General features: G+C 47.4%; 1 protein-coding gene across 1 annotated transcript in view; it reads right to left on the reverse strand.

Moving 5' to 3' along the window:
* The window catches only part of LOC119090280 (cuticle protein 7-like), a 63,581-nt gene extending 42,583 nt beyond the window's left edge, over positions 1-20,998 (reverse strand). The window contains exons 1-2 of the mRNA XM_037213064.1: positions 20,993-20,998; positions 20,391-20,483 (exon numbers count right to left, since the gene is read on the reverse strand). Coding sequence (XP_037068959.1) covers positions 20,391-20,483; positions 20,993-20,998 — 99 coding nt within the window. The remainder of the gene's footprint in view (positions 1-20,390; positions 20,484-20,992) is intronic.
* Positions 20,999-21,863: the final 865 nt, after the last annotated feature.

Consider the following 21,863-nt stretch of genomic DNA (forward strand, 5'->3'; position numbering starts at 1 on the left):
GCGGACTCGTGCAAGCAATGTCACTAAAAGATGTCAAAATGACCAGTCACCAGTGATCTCAAATTTTAACAGCCGCTACCCTGTTCTGCACTATGCGCTGCAGGAAACAGGCGTCAAGGCCGGAGTGTTCGATGGCCCGCACCGAGTGTTAGTACAGAACACTTCTTACCACGATGATGAATCACCACGGACATTGCCCGGCTATAAGAGCATTCCAGGAATGCACATGCTCACCTCCTGGCGCCGAGAAAAGCATACGGTACAGCGAATGGCTACCCGAAACAGAGATGGCCACGCCGAAAGGGGTTTGATGACTTGCACCAAGTATCGGCATGCAGATGAATTTGCAAGCGGGTATGGGTGTTCATAACAACGAATATAGGGCTTCTTCTGAACGTCCATAAACAAAGGTTTACCCAGAGCCCATGAAGACATTCGGATGTTCAGCCCCGGAAGAAGTGGCTGACATGTTAAAACCACACAGTCTGAGCAGCTCATTTTATTGAAATAAAACAAGGCGAAGAGCGTCATAACACAACATTCATGAGTTTCAACAGGAGGTCGTTCTCAGTATTTGACTAGTACACCGCAGCCTTGTATGCCGGGGAGGGAGAGCTGTAAGCAGACTTGTGAACAGGCTTGTAGGCCGGGGCAGCAGCCTCGTAGGCAAGGGCGGGATGGTACTCGGGGTACTGGGCCTCGCCCGTCGTAGGTGACCTCAGCGTTGTAGCCTCCGTAGTTGTCGGCGACGTACTTGACGTGCTGGACACGGCCGTCGGGCAGAGCCACCGAGTAATATCCCTGGGTGTTGTGGCCATCGCTCTCCTCATTCTTGGCGAAGTTGGTGCCGGTGTAGTGGTCATTGACAGCATAGTCGTAAGCGAACGGCTGGGCCACCTCCTTGTACTGGGGCTCCGGATGGTAAGAAGGCCGACTTGTAGGACGGGGGCTGGGTGGTAGGGGGCCGGAGCGGGCTTGTAGCCCGGCGTCTCCGGTGCCGGGGCGGCGGCGGCAACAGCCAGCACGGCGGCGATGGCGAGGCTCTGCAATGCAGTGAGAGCATCTTTGACGGATGAGGCAGCCAATTCCGCAAAGCTAGTTTACACGATATACATTTTATCGTCCCTGTATATACTGTACTGTATTTCTACGATATGTACTAAAACTTCGCTGTCTGTTCGATGCATATCACATCGCTACGCCTAGAGTGAACATGGCTTAAAATAAACTCTCTAGTAGCCAGCAGAGCACCATATAAATGGCATCATTCTAGTACATACCTGCATGTTGTGTTCTGTAAGGCCGGGTGTACAGTGGTAAGTAGTGCCTGCTCCCTTCGTGCTTTCGCTTTTATAGGTCGGGCCGCTAACCACTGATAGACGGTCACGGTCAGATTCCAGTGAACGGACGCGTCCAACGGTGTCACCGGCTGCCCTGACGAATTCGCACGGAATTCCTGGTACACGCCCATCTCCTAGAAGTAGACCATGATGTGACCCATGATGTTGCATATAGGCACGCCATTCAGTATCTGCAAATGAGTCGGAAGACAAATGGCCTAGAATGTATAACTTATGATGCCGAAGGCTCGTATAGATGCTTTTTGGCCATGCTCTGAACCCATGGCGATCATGCCAACGATTTGGAATCTTTTATTGAAGTGATGTTTACATTTTTTCCATCTCCAGATGGCAGCAGCTTTGGCCTCGTCTGAACCCCGCCTTGTCCCCACCACATGGCATCCAATTCCATACCCTTTTAGTCTTTTGTATCCGAAAATAATTATGAAGTAGGTTATGCCCGAGGAGAAACCGGAATATGTGAGTATAGGTATTTTTGGAGACATGAGCCTGACTGTTTGAGATCGGTTATGTCATTAGAATGCCCTCCTCCCCTCCCCACGGCACTCCTTAGAAAGGCACAGGCGAAAACGGAAACTGGACGGCCAGGCTGATGGGCGCATGCATGTTTCTTGTTTCGAAATGCTGTTTAAGATAATTAAGCCGTCAACTCGCTTCTACAAATACGAATCGTGTCTCACTGAAAGGTAGAGATGCCACGCATATCGGCATATGTCATTTAAATTGCTGAGTTATGTTGGCACATACATAACTAGGCGCTAATTCGCAAAATACGGATATGACGTACGCCCGAATCTGAATTACACCCAATAACTTTACCTCAAAGCCAGAGCCAAAATCTAAAAGCCTCAAAGCTCATGCTTTCCATCCTTTCTAAGTTTTTGGCACGTAGGTTAGGCCTGGTTCCTTATCAAAGGCAGAGCATAATGAAGGATAACCAAAAAGTTTTAACGCAATAGGCACGGCATCACGAAAAAGTTGTAAGAAAATTTCGACCGTTTCCTAGATTAGTCCAGGCTATGGCATGCTTTAACATGTGACGTCACAAACCTTATTCCTGAGAATTGGTATCAGCCAACTGATGTCATGACCTACTTCTTAGAGTTTGTGCAGTGGGCCACGGAAGTTGGTTTGGAAGCGCTTTAAAATGGCGTTAGACGGAAACGCCTTTAGTGGAAAAGATGGGAACCAAGAAGGAATGAATGTAGGCGCCCATTTAATATATTTACACCGGAAAGAGTGGTGGTATAAACGTGGTTAAACCGTCCAAAGATTCTCGCTTCATCTTCGCTTAACTTGCTCTAGGTCCGTCGGGGGAAAATGGCACGAAAAGTGAATACTCATACCAAGTCGTATTCGCAAAAGGGCGACAGAAACAACGGGGGTGCTTCGTACTCATCCTGAATAAAACTTAGTGGTGGACGTATATGACCAGTCAGTCGGTTTTCTATAATTTAACAAGGTTGATGAAATACGTGGCAATCTGAGTTTTGCATTTGAATGAGCGACAAAGATTACGCTAGGCAGTATGCTCCTAAAACAAAAGTCGACCGGGGTCATTTTAGGTCAGTGACCTATTCTGACCTCAAAGAAGTCAATGGAGGATGTACAATGCCATTCCTGCTGTCAATAAATTCGGAATGAGCACAGAAATTAGAATTCAATTTCATCAGAAACTATCCCGTACAGCAAGCCCTAAAGTAATAAATCAGGTTGGTTTTGACATTGGTCTTACGCTCATACATGACCTTAGGTCAACGCCATTTGCTCATTCAGTATTTGTGGTGCCTAAGAAAGCATCTCAGAGATGTATGCTTCGTCAAACACTCCGTTGTTGTATCAGATTGAACGATTCCCTGGAAATTGCCTTCGCTGAAACCATGGCCTGCCTTTGACCTGCCATAGGTCAGTGACCCTGCAAGGTACATCTAAATTTTTATGTCAAACGATGCGCTATTCAATTGGCCACAGCTATCCAAATTTGGCGTGGCTACGCCGCGCCGTTCGGAGACCATGCTGAAAAAACTTTCGAGGGGCCGAGTTGGCCCCCCTACCCGAGCGCGTGTCAACACGCGCCCAGGTCGGCTCGCTTTCAGCTTCATTAGCTCTAGAAAGCTGAATAGTGGGTTGTTTTGCATCACAAATTTAAATGTACCTTGTGAGGTCGCTGACGTTTCAGGTCAAAGTCAGGTCATGGATTCAGTGAAGACAATATCTAGGGAACCGTTCAATCTGATGAAACAGCGAAGTGTTAGACGAAAGCCATGCATCTCTGAGATAGTTTTTCAGGTAACCCAATGATGGAATGGACAAAGTTCACTGATCTAGGGTCAGATCTGACGGTCAGACCCAGGTCAAAGCCGGCCTGCTGTATTCGCTTTATTGCTCGCTGTTGGCAGGGTAGGCGGGTCACAGGCAGGTCGCAAGCTATATATATATATATATATATATATATATATATATATATATATATATATATATATATATAAAGGCCTGTGCTTGTGTGCGTCTGCGCGTGCGTGCGTGTGTGCGTGCGTGCGTACGTGCGTGTGTGTGTGTGTGTGTGTGTGTGTGTGTGTGTGTGTGTGTGTGGTGTGTGTGTGTGTGTGTGGTGTGTGTGTGTGTGTGTGTGTGTGTGTGTGTGTGTGTGTGTGTGTGTGTGTGTGTGTGTGTATTTTGTGTGTGTGTGTGTGTGTGTGTGTGTTTGTTTGTGACTACGTATAGATAGAACGTTAGAGTTGTCAAAAGATACGACCATGTTTTTTTCAAATAATATGTTGTTTACCATCTATATGGACCTTTACCGATGCGTTTCTCATGACATTCCAACATCTGGCATTATGTGTAAGTGAACACGAAACATAATGGACGCCTGAATTGCTCTCTAGCAGTTGTACGTGTATCCGGCAGTGGCCGTGGTTCCGTGCTAACCTACCGTGTCACCAGACCAGCCGGTGGTAGCGGGAGCCGCACGATTAGTGAGGTAATGTTTGTGACCTTCCATCAGCGGCCCGCGGCCGATCTATAAAAGCCGAGGCACTGTGGATGCATGTACCAGTTCCACTGCGCATTCGCCCACCAAAACACAACATGCAGGTATTTCATTCACAATTATACTGGTGTGCTTAGATGTCAGATGTTACAGATCTTTCCGAGAAGTGCATCGTGGTGGGAGCGTTGATGAACAGTGTTGCATTAGAAACGTGCTAACGAGATGCATCGCAAAATAGCTAAAGATGCCAGAATGCATGGCTTCTTGTTTTTATAACAGCACATTCCCTTGTGGCATTCCAGGCTTTCGTCATTGCCGCCGTGCTGGCTGTTGCTGCTGCCGCCCCGGCACCGGCGACACCGGGATACAAGACCGCTCCGGCCCCCTACCACCCCCGCCCCATCCTACAAGTCGGCCTCTTACCACCCGGAGCCCCAGTACAAGGCGGTGGCCCAGCCGTTCGCTTATGACTATGCCGTCAATGACCACTACACCGGCACCAACTTCGCCAAGAAGGAGGAGAGCGATGGCCACAACACCCAGGGATATTACTCAGTGGCTCTGCCCGACGGCCGTGTCCAGCACGTCAAGTACGTCGCCGACAACTACGAAGGCTACAACGCTGAGGTCACCTACGAGGGAGAGGCCCAGTACCCGAGTACCATCCCGCCCCTGCTTACAAGGCTGCTGCCCCGGCCTACAAGCCTGCTCACAAGTCTGCTTACAGCTCTCCCTCCCCGGCATACAAGGCTGCGGCGTACTAGTCAAATACTGAGAACGACCTTCTGTTGAAACTCATGAATGTTGTGTTATGATGCCCTTTGCCCTGTTTTATTTCAATAAAATGAGCTGCTCAGACTGTGTGGTTTTAACATATCAGCCACTTCTTCCGAGGCTGAACATCCAAATGTCTTCATGGGCTCTGGGTAAACCTTTGTTTATGGCACGTTTAGAAGTTGCCCTATATTCGTTGTTATGGACACCCATCCGCGCTTGGAAATTCATCTGCAGCCGATACTTGGTGCAAGTCATCAAACCCCTTTCGGCGTAGTCATCTCTATTTCGGGTAGCCATTCGCTGTACCGTATGCTTTTGGGTGCCAGGAGGTGAGCATGTGCATTCCTGGAATGTTCTTATAGTTGGGCAAAACCCGTGGTGATTGACCATCGTGGTAAGATAATGTTCTGTACAACACTTGGTGCGAGTCATCAAGCCCTCCCGCCTTGACGCCTGTTTCCTGCAGCCCTTAGTGCAGAAACAGTGTAGCGGGTGTTAAAATTTGAGATAACTGGTGACTGGTCATTTTTGACATCTTTTAATAACATTGCTTGCTCGAGTCCGCACCAAGGTCTAGATTCTCGTGCATTAGTTTTCAAGGGTGCGCTTTTGTTTTCTTTGTTTTTTATTGTTTGTCGTTGCTTTTGCTCAGCAGCGTCACTCGTGCCTATAATTGGCAGCTTAGAGTATCGAATCTGTCATTGCAACCAATGTTTCTGTAAGACTGTACTGTTACCCTCATTCATGGTAGAATATCCAGGAGAGAAGGATAGATATGCTATTTTTAAGACGCTAGCAACAAAACAGCGAGAACACAAATCACCAACATTCTGAGGATTGAATAGGCTGCAACTGACAGCCATAAATACCATGTGGCGTCTATCCAACTAAAGACAAAATACGCCAAAAAATGTGTGTACATGCAGATGAACTGAAGTAAACAATCACCACACATCACGCATCATTCATTCATGCATGCATTGCATTTCGGCGACCATTTTCAGACAATCACACTCAGGCTGAAACCCAAGGGGTATGGACAATATACCTCTTTTTAAATATCAAAGTCCTCTAGGAAGCACAGGGCTATCCAGACAGCAAAATAAGTAGATAGATTCTTACAGAAAATCAGTGACGAAGTCCTAACATACAGGGCTTCTATGACCAATTATGCGAATGTAATCAGTGCCTTCAAGCGTGATACGTGCTAGCTTTAAGTCCCTAGTGTGTGTGAGCGGTCTGATGCGTGATGCTTGTAACCTATTCACTTGAATTCGTTCGCATGCATCAGTCATGCGTGATGCGTGATGCCTGTTTGCTTTGAATTCGTTTGCGTGTGTACGGATTTTTTTTCGCGCATTTTAATCCGAAGCTGGATATACACTGCATCGTGATAATGGTTGGCAATGCTCCTTATCCTGAAGGTTGGTGAATTGTAAAAAATATGACTCGCTGTTTAAAAAAGAACAAAATCAAGTGAAATCGGCATGTAATTTTGAATTAAATACTCATATTTGTGTCAATAAACGCATGTATCTGAAATGTCAATGCATCTGTATCACCTTCTCCTGGTTGCTCTACGTATAATAAGGCTGATGGTACTGTCTTATCTACGTGTAAAATGCTCCTCGCAAATGCACGTAGCAACTTACGCAATCAATGTCCTGGCAGAACAAGTCGTTTAGCCAGCACATTCTGATTTTATTAAGGCGGGTGTTCCACCTTTATTTCTGGTCTTAGCTGTAATAAGCTGTTTGAAGACTATTCCTTTCAAGTTCACCGGCCTGACCATCTTAACACCTAAAGCCCTCTGGTTTCGGAGCTATACGCCCGCGAAGATATGCAGACTTTTTCGTGCAGACTATTTCAAGGCCATTCAGGCCTGCATGACGTCACAAAAGGGTCATTCAAATCCTGCCGCTCCACTAGGCCAGGCGGTGTTCAAGGCAAAGAAGAATATTTTCGTACAGCCGTTCAGATCTGACGTCCGTGAGCGCGGTCTTCCAAATAAAGTGGACGTCAATTCGCTCTCAAAACAATTTTAAGCCAGCTGCACAAGGTAAGATTGTAGTGAAAACTTAGTCCTTGGAGAAATCAAGGAGAATGGAGATAGAGTGGGTTGATATTTTGATAAAGGTGTGTTGATGAAATATCAACCCATCGATAGGTTTGTTCTTCCGGTTTTTCTCCGAGGAATAAGGCTATTACTGCTGTCTTATCTACGTGAATAATATTCCTCGAAAATGTACTGAACAACTCACAAGTTGCGCAAGCTTCAGTCACAAAGCACGTTTTGTGCTTCTTAATTTAAGAGGTTGGACATGATTTATTCACTGGATACCTATAACAAAATGAAGACTCGCAATCGGATAACTTCAGAAGACAGGCCCATGGCGATATCTGGTTCGGCGAAAAAATATTGCCCGTGCTGCCATCTCTTCACGAGGTTGAAGGGCTACCAGGGTGTGCAAACTTCGACGGCTAGTTTGGCGGTACCTCAACGTCATAGAAACGTCCAATGACGCAATCAAACAATGCCGTATTGATGAGCATGTTTACTAAATGGAAAGATTGTGCTGCCTGGAGGATCCTTTCCACTTAAAAGCAGATCAATAGTCGTAAGTGACATTATTTCATTTCATGCTCTGCTCGTCGCAGACGCGTCTCTTCCTTGTTCCGATGCAGACCATGATGACGGCACTCCAAGACCACGGCGGCTATAGCATCCTCTCCCGGCGCCGACCTCCCTGCAAGCGGCCATCAGTAATCGGATAGTTTTTGCCGTGCAGCTGTGAGCTCTCATTGGCTGGTGGTGTGAACAGAACCATAGCGGCGCCGAAACGGCCGAGTGCAGCGAGCCGCTCCAGCGTGACCGACCGAGAGGTCACATGCCGCTTCTCCCTTCCGCGAGACAGGGGACGGGCAGCGGGCGCGCGCCGCCCGCGTGGCCGCCGACGCCGACGCGGCGCAGTCCGTGCCCGCCGCCGGTCACCGCCACCGGCGCCGACGAGGCTCGGATCGGCTCGGTCCGGCCGGGTCCAGACGAAAGACGCCGTCGAGAGGCGATCCTCTTCCGTCCGCCGTGCAGAGAGGGTGCGTGCCGACGCCTGGGCCCCGTTTTTGATGGGAAAATGCTGCCAGATGCTCCGCCCCTTCAGGTAACAGCCTATGACGTCCCACAGCTACGTCATCTACGTCATGGAGAACGCTTCAAGTAACTCCTCAACATGGCGGCGAGTAAAATCAGCTGTTTCCCAACACACATTTCACGCGCAGCAGAGATCATGTTGACGAGTCGGGGCAGTCAAATTACTTCAATTTACAAATATACCAATACTTCAGGTGTATCTCTCACAACATCTGCCTATACCATAACGACTTACATTAACGAGAATATCAGAGGCAGAGAAAGGCAGATCATCGCCCTCGACTCACAAAGGCGTTACATTATTTCTAGCGTTGCACACGGGTAACCACATGCAATCGATCGTCTCACGGACCACCAGGCACTGGTAACTTAACGCCTTACGCCAGCTAAAATCATCTTTCATGTATATTCAGGTCGTCGATATATTTTGTTACGCCTGGAAGAGGTTTTGCGCGTGTGGTTGCAGGCAGGGATACAACTTTGCTCGGAGCACGTGTGCGGGGAGAAATCTCATGTTGTTTCAAGTCGCTTGAAGGAGAGTTCTACATATAGACACACAGGCGAACAACATCCATGGAAACTTGTGGCGGCAGGTTATGCATTATGTTTACATTCCAAAGCATTCTAGGCATAGATACACTTTCCCACAATCATGCTGTCCAGACAAACTGTTTATGTTACAGGACCCAGAAAGTGACTATTAGTGGCGCACTCGTCGATCGTATCGTATCCGTATCGGTACCGTACCGTACCGTATCGGTTCTGGCCCTGCCAAAGCGCCAAGGTCGCGTAAACAGAACAGAAAATTATGTACATGACGTGGTTCCAGGACATGATGACGAAGATTTCAAATTGCAGTTTCGAATTTTGTGCAAGTTTTGTCCTCAAAATCTCTAGGCAAAACTGGCTCCTTATTATACAATCATGGCCAGCGCAGAGACAAAAAGAAGTGTCCGTTGGAAGATGTGATGCCTGCGCTGCAATATCGTACTGAGCCAGGAGCCCAACACTTCGTTGGCGACAAGTTTGGAACTTCAAAATCTGGGTCACACTAGTATCTGGCAACATTTCGCAAGAATGCTGCTGCAGTGCGCGGTGACGCCATCGCGTGGCCAATAGGAGCGCGGCTACATGAAACTATCGCAGGCTTTGCAGCGTGCGCCGGCTACCCGGGTGTGGTTGCAGCCGTCGACGGGTCCTTTCTCTTCATGGATGCACCCAGCAAGGAGATAGTAGCTGCTCATAACGCCCACAAACATCGCCAAACAGTACATCTACTGGCTGCTTGGGATCACCGCGGCGCGCTCACTGATGTACTTGCAGGGTTCCGGGACCCGCCCACGATTCTCGTGTTTTTTCGGAGAAGGCCCCCTCTGCTGCGCCCCAGCGAGCATCAGCGGCAGCTTGTCCCATCTAACACACACCTCATCGAGGACAGGAGCTTTCCCTTGCCCTGAAGATCATCACCCCCTCCTGAAACAACGATCACCTCAGCCCCACTCAGCGCCACTTCAACAGACCATACAAAAAACACGTCAAAATGAAGGTGCTTTCAGCATGCTGAAAAGCAAGCTGTAGTAGCTAAAACATTAAGAAGTGAAAAACATGGGCAATGTAGCTGAGGTTATTATTACATTGATCATTGCACCATGCATCAGCCATTGCGTTGTGCACCACGAGCATGGGGCAGCGGATGACATGTGCCTGCAGAGCCCCACGAGGCAGATCCCGTGGAACGGACCGACATCGGTGCACTGTTGCTTTCTAGCATACAGAACATGCGAGTGCTGTGGATGGGCATCACAAGGCGACAGCACATCACTGACCACCTCATGGCAAAGATGTTGCATGCAGCTTGCTACAGTTAAATGTTGTAATGTGAAGATAGAGAAAGCTAGGAGCAGATCGGAAAGAACAGCCAATTCATTACATTCAAATCAGCACAAACACACTTTGGGAAACAGGCAGTTACGGAGCAGCAGGGGGTATCTTTGGAAGGAACATATACTGAAAAGCGTGGAGACTCCACATCTAGAAAGACAACAATTTGTGCACACCCAGTTACTGGGATTACTTTGGGCAACATACAGTGTGGCTATTCCATTGTTTGATTGCCCAGTGCATGTCATATCTCACCCACAGGTGTTAACATTTGGCACATTGCATTTTAAGAATTAAGTGTTCCCTGCCTTTCATAACTGACCATTTAGGTTACATCATGAGGGTAAAACTTCATTCAAACAATACTTAAATACAAGATGATGATATCTATGACATGCATCAATTTTTTTAAGACTCACTCACCTTGTCAAACACAGCAGACAAAGCCATGGCCACAGTGAGCGTTCCTTTGACGAAGTATGTATACATAATCATCGAATCAAGAAGATTCAATGCAATTAAGATAAGGACAGGTGAAAGCTTGATCTGTACAGAGCACATTGCTTAAAGTTATTCATATGACCTTTATCATCAATAAAAATGTTCAAGTATTACAATTTATACTCCTGTCCTGTATTTCCACATGCTTCAATACCACCAGCAATTAATCAGTGAAATTAACCTCACATCCTTCTTACTTATTAATAAGCTATTCTGAAAACCATACCAGTGCCTAATCATACCAGTGCTTAACATAAATTTTAGGTAGTGTCACTATGGCACACCGTCCAGCATAGGGGTTTCAAAACTCCACCATCCCCATGTTGATCGTAATCTGTCAGGCATGCAGTGAAGGTATAGGTCATTGAATAAGTGACATACAAAATAAGGGCAACGATGTCAGTTACATAGCTTTCATGCAGCATAACAATCATGCTTAAAGGTAACACAACTGCAAGTTTGTTTAGTTAACCTCTACCAAACCATGTCTGTGCAGTCTGGTAATTCGAGATAATCAATCAGACCTATGAAACGAATCAATTTACCCTACAGGAATACTTTCGCTGATAAAAATGCAGTAGCACCTGGGCAAAGGAGTTAAGTAACAATGCCTATAAGTGTGCATTTGCGATCGAATCACTAAGCAGGCAATGACGGCTGACACATTAGTGTACCTACTGCGTCTCGACCAAGTATGCCGTGGCCTGCAACCCCCGACGAACTATCATTAAGGGAAAGCAAATAAGTCTGACTAATGCATTTGTCAACGAACAGTAGTAAACCACTCTATGGCAATAGCGTGACTTATAAATGGCAAATCTAGGGGCCTCGAGGAAACCCTCCACGTCCACGCTACCCCATCCGCAAATGCGTCGCGGGCGTTGGTATGAGTTGCTATGTAAATAACCACGAGCTGCCGCGCTTCGCCTCTCGCCCAAGTAGGGAATGGACTTGGGCCGTGACGTCATAGGTAAGTCGGTAGTTACGTCATCCATCGACTGGGCTTACTCGAAGTAAGGAACGGGCTTCCATTTGGTCAGAAGAACGGGGCCCTGGTCTCACAGCCGGGTCTGACCCTTACGCTGTGCTGCCTTACAGACATGGGCCACGCGAGAACATGAATGGTACGACACAACAGACGCAACTGCGTCGCCACATTGGACGGGGTGGCATAAAAACCGACTCGGGAAGAGCGGTTTCCACAGAGCGTGTCAGGCCCCGCGCCAGGGGACGCACCACCAAACGCACCGCCATCAAACCAGAGACTGCTTCAATACCAGAGCCTGTATTCAACAATTCCAAGCTCTAGTACGGACCAAATTCCCGACAGCAGCACCGACTTCAGGTTCCAGCCAGATTTATGTCCTCTTCTGAAAGCGCGCCCATCACTGCAATCCGCATGCCGGGGCCGAGAAGCGCCTTCCCCACAGATGTCGTCTCATCCCCCACCCCCATCCGATATGTATCCGACCGTCAGAAGAAGTCTTCCAGCTCTTCTCCACCACTCCTCGCGAATCTCACCCTGGACTCAATTTCGCATGTCCCCACTCAGTGTCACGCGCCGTGACAAACGCACGCTCTCGCCGGCGTCAGAACACGGCCGTCCCGGTGACCCGTTGACCGTAGCGGCCGGCTGGCCCACGCTCCGGCGGTGGCTGCAGAGGCGAGCCCAGGTGAGCCCGTTAGTAACGCGCTATATTGCAATATGGGAGAGGCCTTCCTTGTTAACTTCCCACTGCCTGTGAGTTTGTTTCATCGTATCTGATGCATGCTTTCATGGTTTCAAGTCTGGAGCATTCATTTTAAAGGTCGATAACTCAGCGTAACTTCGTACTCAGGTATGATCATTAAAGTTTTGTTTTGCATGTCAGTCGTGATTTTTTATTTCATTATTCAAATGCACACTGTTCCTTCGTGAGTTAGTAAAAACATGCAGGAGCGAGGTATCCGCTACGATCGCTTATATCACGTGAATATCATTGGCAAGCTCGAGAAAAATTGAAAAGTAGATCGAGCAATTGTGAATGGTCGCCACTAAGAAAGATTTTAAAGAGGATTTGATGTTGTGCGAAAGGAATAGGTATTCACGGCATTTCGCTATTGCTTAAGTTTGTTGCACTCATACCAGTGTTTGCCCTAATGTGGATATTGCGCGGCTACGAGCAGGGACGGGGCGATGCAAATATGTGTGGATTTTGGGTGAGTATATACTGTGTCTAGCTCGCAGACAAGCCAACGCCTTCTTCGCCAAAAGGCCTTACGATACATTGATGGCTAAAGTGTCATGCAGAAATTTATGTCAGGGAGCAGCGTTCTAGTGTCGTTTGTCCATTGTCGTAGTGAAACATGTCTTATCATTGTCAGAGTTGAAGACGAATACATTTAGAACGAACGGGGATTTATGTGATGTTAAAGGATCAAAGCTTCTTGAGTCAATGAACTTGCCCGTTATCCCCATGATGTTTATATAACCTGGAATACACAGAAAATATAATACAAGATTTAATGGCCAATGTCATGTCTTGTGAGTGGTAAGATATGGTATATGTAGGTAATATATGAATGTCCTGTGAGAGTAATATATGATGCAGATTGGTGAGGTGGACACGAAAGTTGGGGAGTAACGTCTGGGTAGTTAAGCGATTTTACATCTGCCATGTAACCCGGACAGATCGCAATTGTGCTCGGGGAATGAATGTGTTGCTGACGATGTTTGAAACGCAAGGAGAAGAGCAAGCGGCTCTACCAAGTAAACGGAGGTACCATTTGATAACCGACAATTTTTAAAGCAACCTCCGTAATAAATAAATGAACATTCAGGGTGGTCATTCAACCTGGAACCATCGGTGTACACAACACAATTCTTTGAATGAATGCCAATCGGATTATTCAACGTTTGTTAAATATAATCTGTTTGTGACGAACAGTTTGAGATCTTTAGGAAGGTGCTCGGATATAACTTATAGTGCTACAATAGACTGAGTTTTGTTTGTTGTTTGTTTGTTCGCGAGCCTGCGGCACTTTTGTTACACATCGCAAAATGTATTCCTTTCGTCGGATAGCTAGGAGCATAACGTTGGCGTCCATTCCAAACGCTGAACTTGGAGACGTACGCAATACTCCCTGTATAATCCGCAATAACGTGTTTTGGATGGTAGCCAGAGGCTGGAGAGCGTGTTCATTGCTCCCCTGCATAAGCCATGGAGCCGTATTTAATGATAAGAGCCAAAATGTATGCAAAACGTGCTTAATTGTGGCGGTCGGCACCGTACAGCGACCCAGAGATGCGTCGGACGAAATTCAGTGTTTTGAAGCGTTTGGAACACATGCTCCACGCACGTTGGCACTGAATCTTAGGACAAGTGCGTTACCGATTAGCTTTAAAATAGAACAAAGAGTATAATCTGATCCAACAATGACTGAAAAGTGCACAACATGTGGCATACTCCCGAAAATGCAAATGACGTTTGCCACAGCCGGATCAGATAAATTCGCATGCTGGAAACGCGAGAATGCGTTTGTCAGAGCCGCATAACTCAAGCAGATCATTTTATTAAAATGTAGCTGCAGCAAAATGCCTTTCCGCTCGTGGAATTTCGCCTCCCCAGAGAAAACAATGTTGAAGTGGCCGAATAATTTTGGGCAGCTGAATAGCCTTATTTGCCGAATGACAAAGATGAGCCGAGCGGGTACGATTGTGCACCAGTGAGAAACAGCCGTAGATGTATATCTAGCATTGCAACACGACATTTCAAACCGTTCCCAATATATGTTACATGAATTAATAGTGGACAAGACCTTCACATCTAACCCCCCTCCCCCCTTTCGGTCACCCGATTTGCTTCCCAGCAAAAGTTCCTGAATACACCCTGAGCCTGGCACCCACTTGTGTGCATCCAACATCCTATATAATCATGACCCCGGCTTAAGGGTCACATTAAGCTAAACTTCTCTGGGGCGGGGTGTGCCAGGCCATTCCATACGATTTCGTCAGGACAGCCTGCGGCACTGGGCGCCACTCGTTCACTGGGAACCTGACCGTGACCGTCTACCTGTCGTGAGCGAGCGACCTATAAAAGCGAAAGCAGAGCAAGAAAGAAAATGGGTCTCGGAGCTCCCGCCCCGGAGCATAGCTCCCATAGCTCCCATAGCTCCCGCCCGGGAGCATAGCTAAAGCAGAGCTCCCGCCCCGGCTTTCAAGCCAGCGACGTACTAGTCACAGGGTGAGAACGGTTCCTCATGTTATTTTCTTACAGTGTAGGTTACGACACTTGTCGCTTCCTGACCAGCTGCATTTAATAAAATGATCTGCTCGAGTTATGCGGCTCTGACAAAAGTATCATTGCGTTTCCAGCATGCGAATTTATCTCATCCGGCTGTGGCAAATGTCATTTACATTTTCGGGAGCATGCTGCATTTTGTGCAATTTTCAGTTATTGTTGGATCAGTTATGCTCTTTAATTTTATTTTTAAGCTTATCGGTGTCCCACTTGCCCTAAGATTCATTGCCAACGTGCGTGGAGCATGCTCATTCCAAACGCTTCAAAACACTGAATTTCGTCCGCCGCATCTCTGGATCACTGTACGGAGCCGACCGCCATACTTAAGTACGTTTACACAAATTTTTGGCTCTTCTTACCATTAAATACGGCACGTGGCACATGCAGGGGAGCAATGAACACGCTCTTCAGCCTCTAGCTGCCATCCGAAACACTACGGTAACACTATTAATTATACTCAGCCACGTTCCTAAAAATCTGAAGCAGTGCGTCACAACAGGTTATATTTAACGAACCTTGAATAATTTAATTGTCATTATTAAAAAAGCTGTGCTGTGTAGACCGATTGTTCTCAGTTTAATGATCACCCCGAATGTTCGATAATTTAACACGAGGGTTGCTTAAAAAACTGTCGGTTATCAAATGGCAGCTCCGTTTACTAGGCAGGGCTGTTTGCTCTTCTTCTTGCGTTTCAAGACAGTCAGCAACACGTTTATTCTCCGAGCACAATTGCGATCTGTCCACGTTACAAGGCAGATGTAAAGTCGTTTAACTGCCCAGATGTTGCTCCTCACTGGCTTGTCCACATCATCAATCCGTATCATATCTTACTCTCATAGGACATGCACACATTACTTACATAAATCATATATTATACTCAAAAGACATGACATTAGCCATTCAAATCCGTAATCGATTTTCTGTGTTCTCCAGGTTATAGAGGCATTATGGGGATTAAGCAGGGAGGGTCCATTGGCTCAAGAAGCTTTGGCCCTTTCGCATCACATAAATTTCCGTTGATTCTAAATTTATTAGTGTTCAACTCGGACAACGATAAAACATTTTTGGCTACGACGATGGACAAACAACGGCTAGAACGCTGCTTCATGACATCAATTGTGACATGACACTTTAGCCATCATGGGAGAAGATATTGGCTTGTCTGCGAGCTGGACACAGTATATACTCACCCAAAATCACGCATATTTGCATCGCCCTCGTCCCTGCTCACAGCCGTGCGATTATCCACTTTAGGGCAAACATTACTATTGAGTGCAACAAATTTAAGCAATAGTAGAATGCCGTGGAGACCCATTTTCTTTGGCGCAGCATCAGATTCTCTTAATGATATTTCTCGGTGACGACCAATCACAATTACTCCATCTACTTTTCAACTTTATCAAGCTCACCAATCCGCTTGGGGCGATGTGAACGATCATAACGGATATCTCGTTCTTGCATGTTTTTTTTCTAACTCACGAAGCAACAATGTGGTTTTGAAATAATGAAATTCAAATAACGACAGATTAAAAACAAATTTTAATGGTCATGAGTCTAAAGTTATGCTGAATTATCGACCATTTAGCATTGCCTCCACACTTGGAAATATTGAAGCAGGCATCAGATACGATGAAACCAACTCACAGGCGGTGGGAAGCTAACGAGCAAGACCCGTCACAACATTGTGGCAATGGTGCGTTACTAGTACGCTTACCAATATGCGATCTAGTAATGGGCTTACCTGGGCCCGCCCCTGCGGCCACCCGCCGGAGCCGTGGGCCGGCCGGCCGCTACGGGCAGCGGTCACCGGGACGGCCGTTTTCTGACGCCGGCGAGAGCGCGTGTTTGTCACGGCGCGTGACGGCGAGTGGGAACATGTGAAATTGAGTCCAAGGTGAAATTCGCGTGGGTTGGTGGAGAAGAGGCTGGAAGACTTCTTCTGACGGTTAGATACATATCGGCTGGGGGTGGGGGGATGAGACGACATCTTGGGGAAGGTGCTTCTTGGCCCGGCATGCGGATGCGGTGATGGATGCGCCTTTCAGAAGAGGACCTAAATGCTGTTGGAACCTCGAAGTCGGCACTGCGTTCGGGAATTTGGTCCTCACTATAGCTGGAATTGTTGAATACAGGCTCTGGTATTGAAGTAGTTATGATGCAGTGCGCTTCCTTAATCACCGACGCATGCAACGCTCCGAGACATAAAGGTACGTTTCTTTCAACCTCGCTTTTTGTTTCGTGGGTGCGTCCCCTGGCTCGGGGCCCCTGACACGTCCGTTGGAGCCGCACTCTTGAGTCGGCTTTATGCCACCCCGTCCGATGTGGCAGCGCAGTTGCGTCTGTTGTATTGCACCATTCAGGTTTTGGCCGTGGCCATGTCTGTAAGGCGGCACAACGTGAGGATGAGTCAGACCCGGCTGTAATACCGGGCGTCGGCACTCACCCTATCTGAACGGCGGACGGCAAAGCGCTCGTCGGATCGCCTCTCAACAGCGTCTCCCACCTGGTGCGGCCGGACCGAGCCGCTCCGAGCCTCGTCGGCGGCCGGCGGCGGGCACGGACCGCGCCGCGTCGGCGTCGGCGGCCACGCGTGGCGCGCGCCCGCTCTCCGTCCCCTGTCTCGCGAAAGGGAGAAGCGGTCCACGTGACCTCTCGTTCGGTCACGCTGGAGCGGCTCGCTGCACTCGGCCGTTTTGGCGCCGCTATGGTTCTGTTCACACACCAGCCCAATGAGAGCTCACAGCTGTACGGCAAAACCTGTCCGATTACGCATTGCCGCCTGCAGGCAGGTTGGCGCCGGGAGAGGGTGTTTGGACGGCCGTGATCTCGGAGTACCGTCATCATGGTCTGCAGCGGAACAAGGAACTGACGCGTCCGCGACGAACCGAGCATAAAATGAAATTATCTCACTGATAACTATTGATCTGCTTTGGAAAGTGGAGAGAACCCTCTAGGCAGCACAATTTATCTATTTAGTAAGCATGCTCCTTAATACGGCAGTGTTTAATTGCGTCATGGAACGTTTGCACAACGTTGTAGTACCGCCAAACAAGCTGCCGAAATTTGCAGTTGCTTGCAGTACTTCAAGCTCGCGAACAGATGGCAGCACGGGCAATAATTTTTTGCTTTCCTAGTTGCCCTCATGGGCTCGTCCTATTAAGTTAGCCGGTAAAGAACCAAGTCCAACCTCCGAAATTAAGAAGCACAAAGCGTGCTTTGTCGATTGAAGTTTTTACGAGTTGTAAGTTGATCAGTGCATTTTCGAGGAATATTATTCGCATAGATGAGACTGCAGGAATAGCCTTATTCCCCTGGAGAAAAACAGGGAATAAAGACATCGATGGTTTGATCTTTCAGCAATATGCCTTTATCGAATATGAACCCATCTATATCTCCATTCTCCTGATTTTTCGTCGAGGAATAAGGCATGTACTACTGTCCTACCCGGGGCAGCTTGCTTAAAATTGTTTGAGAGCGAATTAACGTCCATTATAGTTGGAAACTGCGCTCACGGACGTGAGGTCTCAACGGCTGTACGATATTATTCTTCGCCTTCAACACCGCCTCGCCTGTGGAGCGGCAGGATTTGAATGACCCTTTTAAAACGTCATGCATGCCTGAATGACCTTAAAAGTCTGCACGAATGCGTCTGCGTATCTTCGCGGGCGTATAGCTCAGAAACCAGAGGGCTTTAGGTGTCAAGAAGCTCAGGGTCGTGAACTGCACCGAATAATCTTTAACATAGCTATTCAGCTAAGACCAGAGATAAAGATGGAACGCTCCCTTTAAGATGTCAGAATGTCCTGGCTAAACGACTTTGTCTGGTAGAGATCGATTGCGTAAGTTGTTAGTACATTTGCGAGGAACATTTTGCACCTAGATAGGACTGTACCAATAGCATTATTCTACGTACAGTAACCAGAACAGAGGAGATAGAGACGCATTGATGTTCTAGCTACATGCATTTATAGTAATAAATATAAGCAGAGAATTCAAAATTGCAGGCCGATTCCACTTGATTTTTTTAAAAACAACGAGTCGTATTTTTTACAGTTCACCAGCATTCATGGTAAGGAGCATTGCCATCATTTTCGCGACGCAGTGTATATCCAACTTTCGATTAAAATGCGCGAAAAGTACCTGTACTCGCAAACGAATTCAAATAAGCAAGAATCACGCATCACGCATCACTCATACATGCAAACGATTTCAAGCGATTAGGCCTCAGCCATCACGCATCAGACATCGCTCATATATATTGACGGTTTTAAGCTAGCACGCATCACGCATGAAAACACTTATTACATTTGCGTAATTGGTCAATAAGGCCCGTACTTTGGGGTTTCGTCACCGATTTTTGTTAGAATGGGTCTTCTTATTTTGCCGTCTGGGTGACCCTGGCTTTCTAGAGGACTTTGAAAAAACGGGTATAGTGTTCATGCCCCCTTGGATTTCAGCCTGAGTGTGATTGTCTGAAAATGGCCGCCACAATGAATGCACGCATGCATGAATGATGGGTGATGTTCGATGTCTGTTTACTTCAATTCATTTGCATGTACATATTTTTCGCAACTAATGCACGATAACTTAGGCATTCCTCCGGATCCGTGCAAGCAATTGTCACTAAACCATGTCAAAAATGGCCAGTCATCCGTGATCTCACATCCTAACACCCGATACACTGTTCTTCTGGCACTAAGGGGCTGCAGGAAACAGGCGTCCAAAGGCGGGAGGGTTCGATGACCCACGCCGAGTGCTAGTACAGAACATTACTTACCACGATGATTAAGTCACCACGGACATTGCCGAACTATAAGAACATTCCAGGGAATGCACATGCTCACCTCCTGGCACCCAAAAGCATACTGGTAACAGCTAAGGGCTACCCGAAACACAGACGGCTATGCCGAAAGGGTTTTGATGACTCGCACCGGGTATTGGTATGCAAGGTGAATTGGCAAGCGGGAGCATGGGCGTCCATAACAACGAGCATAAGGCTACTTCTAAACATTCATAAATAAAGGTTACCCAGACCCCATGATTACATTATGAATGTTCAGCCATGGAAAAGGTGGCTGATATGTTAAACCACACGGTCTCAGCAGCCCATTTCATTGAAATAAGACAAGTCAAAGAGCATCATAACCCAACATTCATGCGTTTAAATAGCAAGGCAAACTCAGTATTTAACGAGTACGGTGCAGGGACGTGTACGCCGGAGCGGGATGGCTATAAGTAGGATTGTTTGCAGGCTTGGTAAGCCAGGGGCAGCAGCCTTGTAGGCAGGGGTGGGGTGGTACTCGGGATACTTGGGCCTTCTTCTCCCTCTTAGGTGACCTCAGCGTTGTAGCCGCCGTAGTTGTCGGCGACGTACTTGACGTGCTGGACACGGCCGTTGGGCAGAGCCAACTGAGTAAAAACATATCCCTGGGGTGTCTGTAAGCCATCACTCTTCCCTCCTTCTTGGCGAAGTTGGTGCTGGTGAAGTGGTCGTGAACAGCGTAGTCGTAGGCGAACGGCTTGGCCTCCTCCTTGTACTGGGACTCCGGATGGTAAAGAAGCGGGTTTGTAGACGGGGGCCGGGTGATAGTGGGCCGAAGCGGGTTTTACGCCGACGACTCAATAAGTCAATATAGTCAATAAGTGAGATGTGCTATCAGTAAGTCATCACTCGCAGTGTATTGTTTTTTCATCATATTCAGCTCATACCTACGTTTCTGGGGCGACATTTCACCATTGCACCGCCGCCCGCAATGATTCCCCGAATGGTCTCTCACAGGTGACAAGGCGCCACAAACACAACTGCTGTCTTCAGCAATGTACGTGCATGCTGTGTTTGGTGGCCGAGTGTGAGTGGAACTGGGTACATGCCTCCACATGCTTCGACTTTCATAGATCGGTCGCGGGCCGCTGATAGAAGGTTACCAATCATTCATTGCCTCACTGATCGTGCGGCTCCCGCTACCACCGGCTGGAATCGTGGCACCATTCATTAGCACGGAACCACGGTCAGTCCCGGACACACGTGCAACTGTTGGAGAGCAATTCATACCTCCATTATTATCTCGTACTTTGTACATGACATTGTATTTGGGCAAGACATGTAAAATATGCAGGCCAATGTTCATACCGTTGAACAAGAACAAGTCGGTCTCCCTGACTCTGACGTGTGCTTTATATATATGCTTGTGCCGTTTGCAAATAGCTAAGATAGCTAATGCGTCCAAAATCCACTATGCAGTTTGTGCTGTGTGGGGTGTGTCTTTACTTCGGCTCGTCGCTGCCTTACATTCGGCATCCCTCCTCTGTCCGGACCTCAGGAACTAAAGCTTCTGAAGCGTTCTTAACGCCCTCCCTGAATGGAGCGATTTGATTTGCTGCGCGGGATCACACATATGAATAAGCTTCTCGCAATACCACATGCCACTTTTGTTTCAAGAGCATATTGCTGGCTGATATCAATGTTTGATAGCATCCTTTGTGATGTCTTTGATGACGTGCTATATTCCTGAAAAAAAAAACATTGGCAACACGTCAGAAAGCACGTTACTATCATCCCAGTGTAAATGTGCTTTACGATATTTGCGTTTATTCCCCGTCTTGTGTTTCACTCTTACAGTGACAGTGGTTCAATTAAGGAACCTTTCGCACTGCCGAACCAAACTTCAGGTCTTTCACAAAAATATTTTCAAAAGTGCTTGATTGCTTAAGTTTAAGAGAACGGTTATTTAACCAAGATTATGACGCATTGCAACACATAGTAGACTCAAAAAGAGGTATGAAAACCTAGAAAGTAATGGGAATTTGCTGTAAAATTTCATGACAGGATGCCTATCACTCAGTTATGTTGCAGTTCTATTTTACTTCGATTTACCCAATAACAATCGTCGACTGGCGACACGCTGACAACATAAGAACTAAGG

The sequence above is a fragment of the Pollicipes pollicipes genome, unplaced genomic scaffold (assembly GCF_011947565.3).
Source record: "Pollicipes pollicipes isolate AB1234 unplaced genomic scaffold, Ppol_2.1 Scaffold_3087;HRSCAF=3621_pilon_pilon_pilon, whole genome shotgun sequence".
NCBI classification, from domain to species: domain Eukaryota; kingdom Metazoa; phylum Arthropoda; class Thecostraca; order Pollicipedomorpha; family Pollicipedidae; genus Pollicipes; species Pollicipes pollicipes.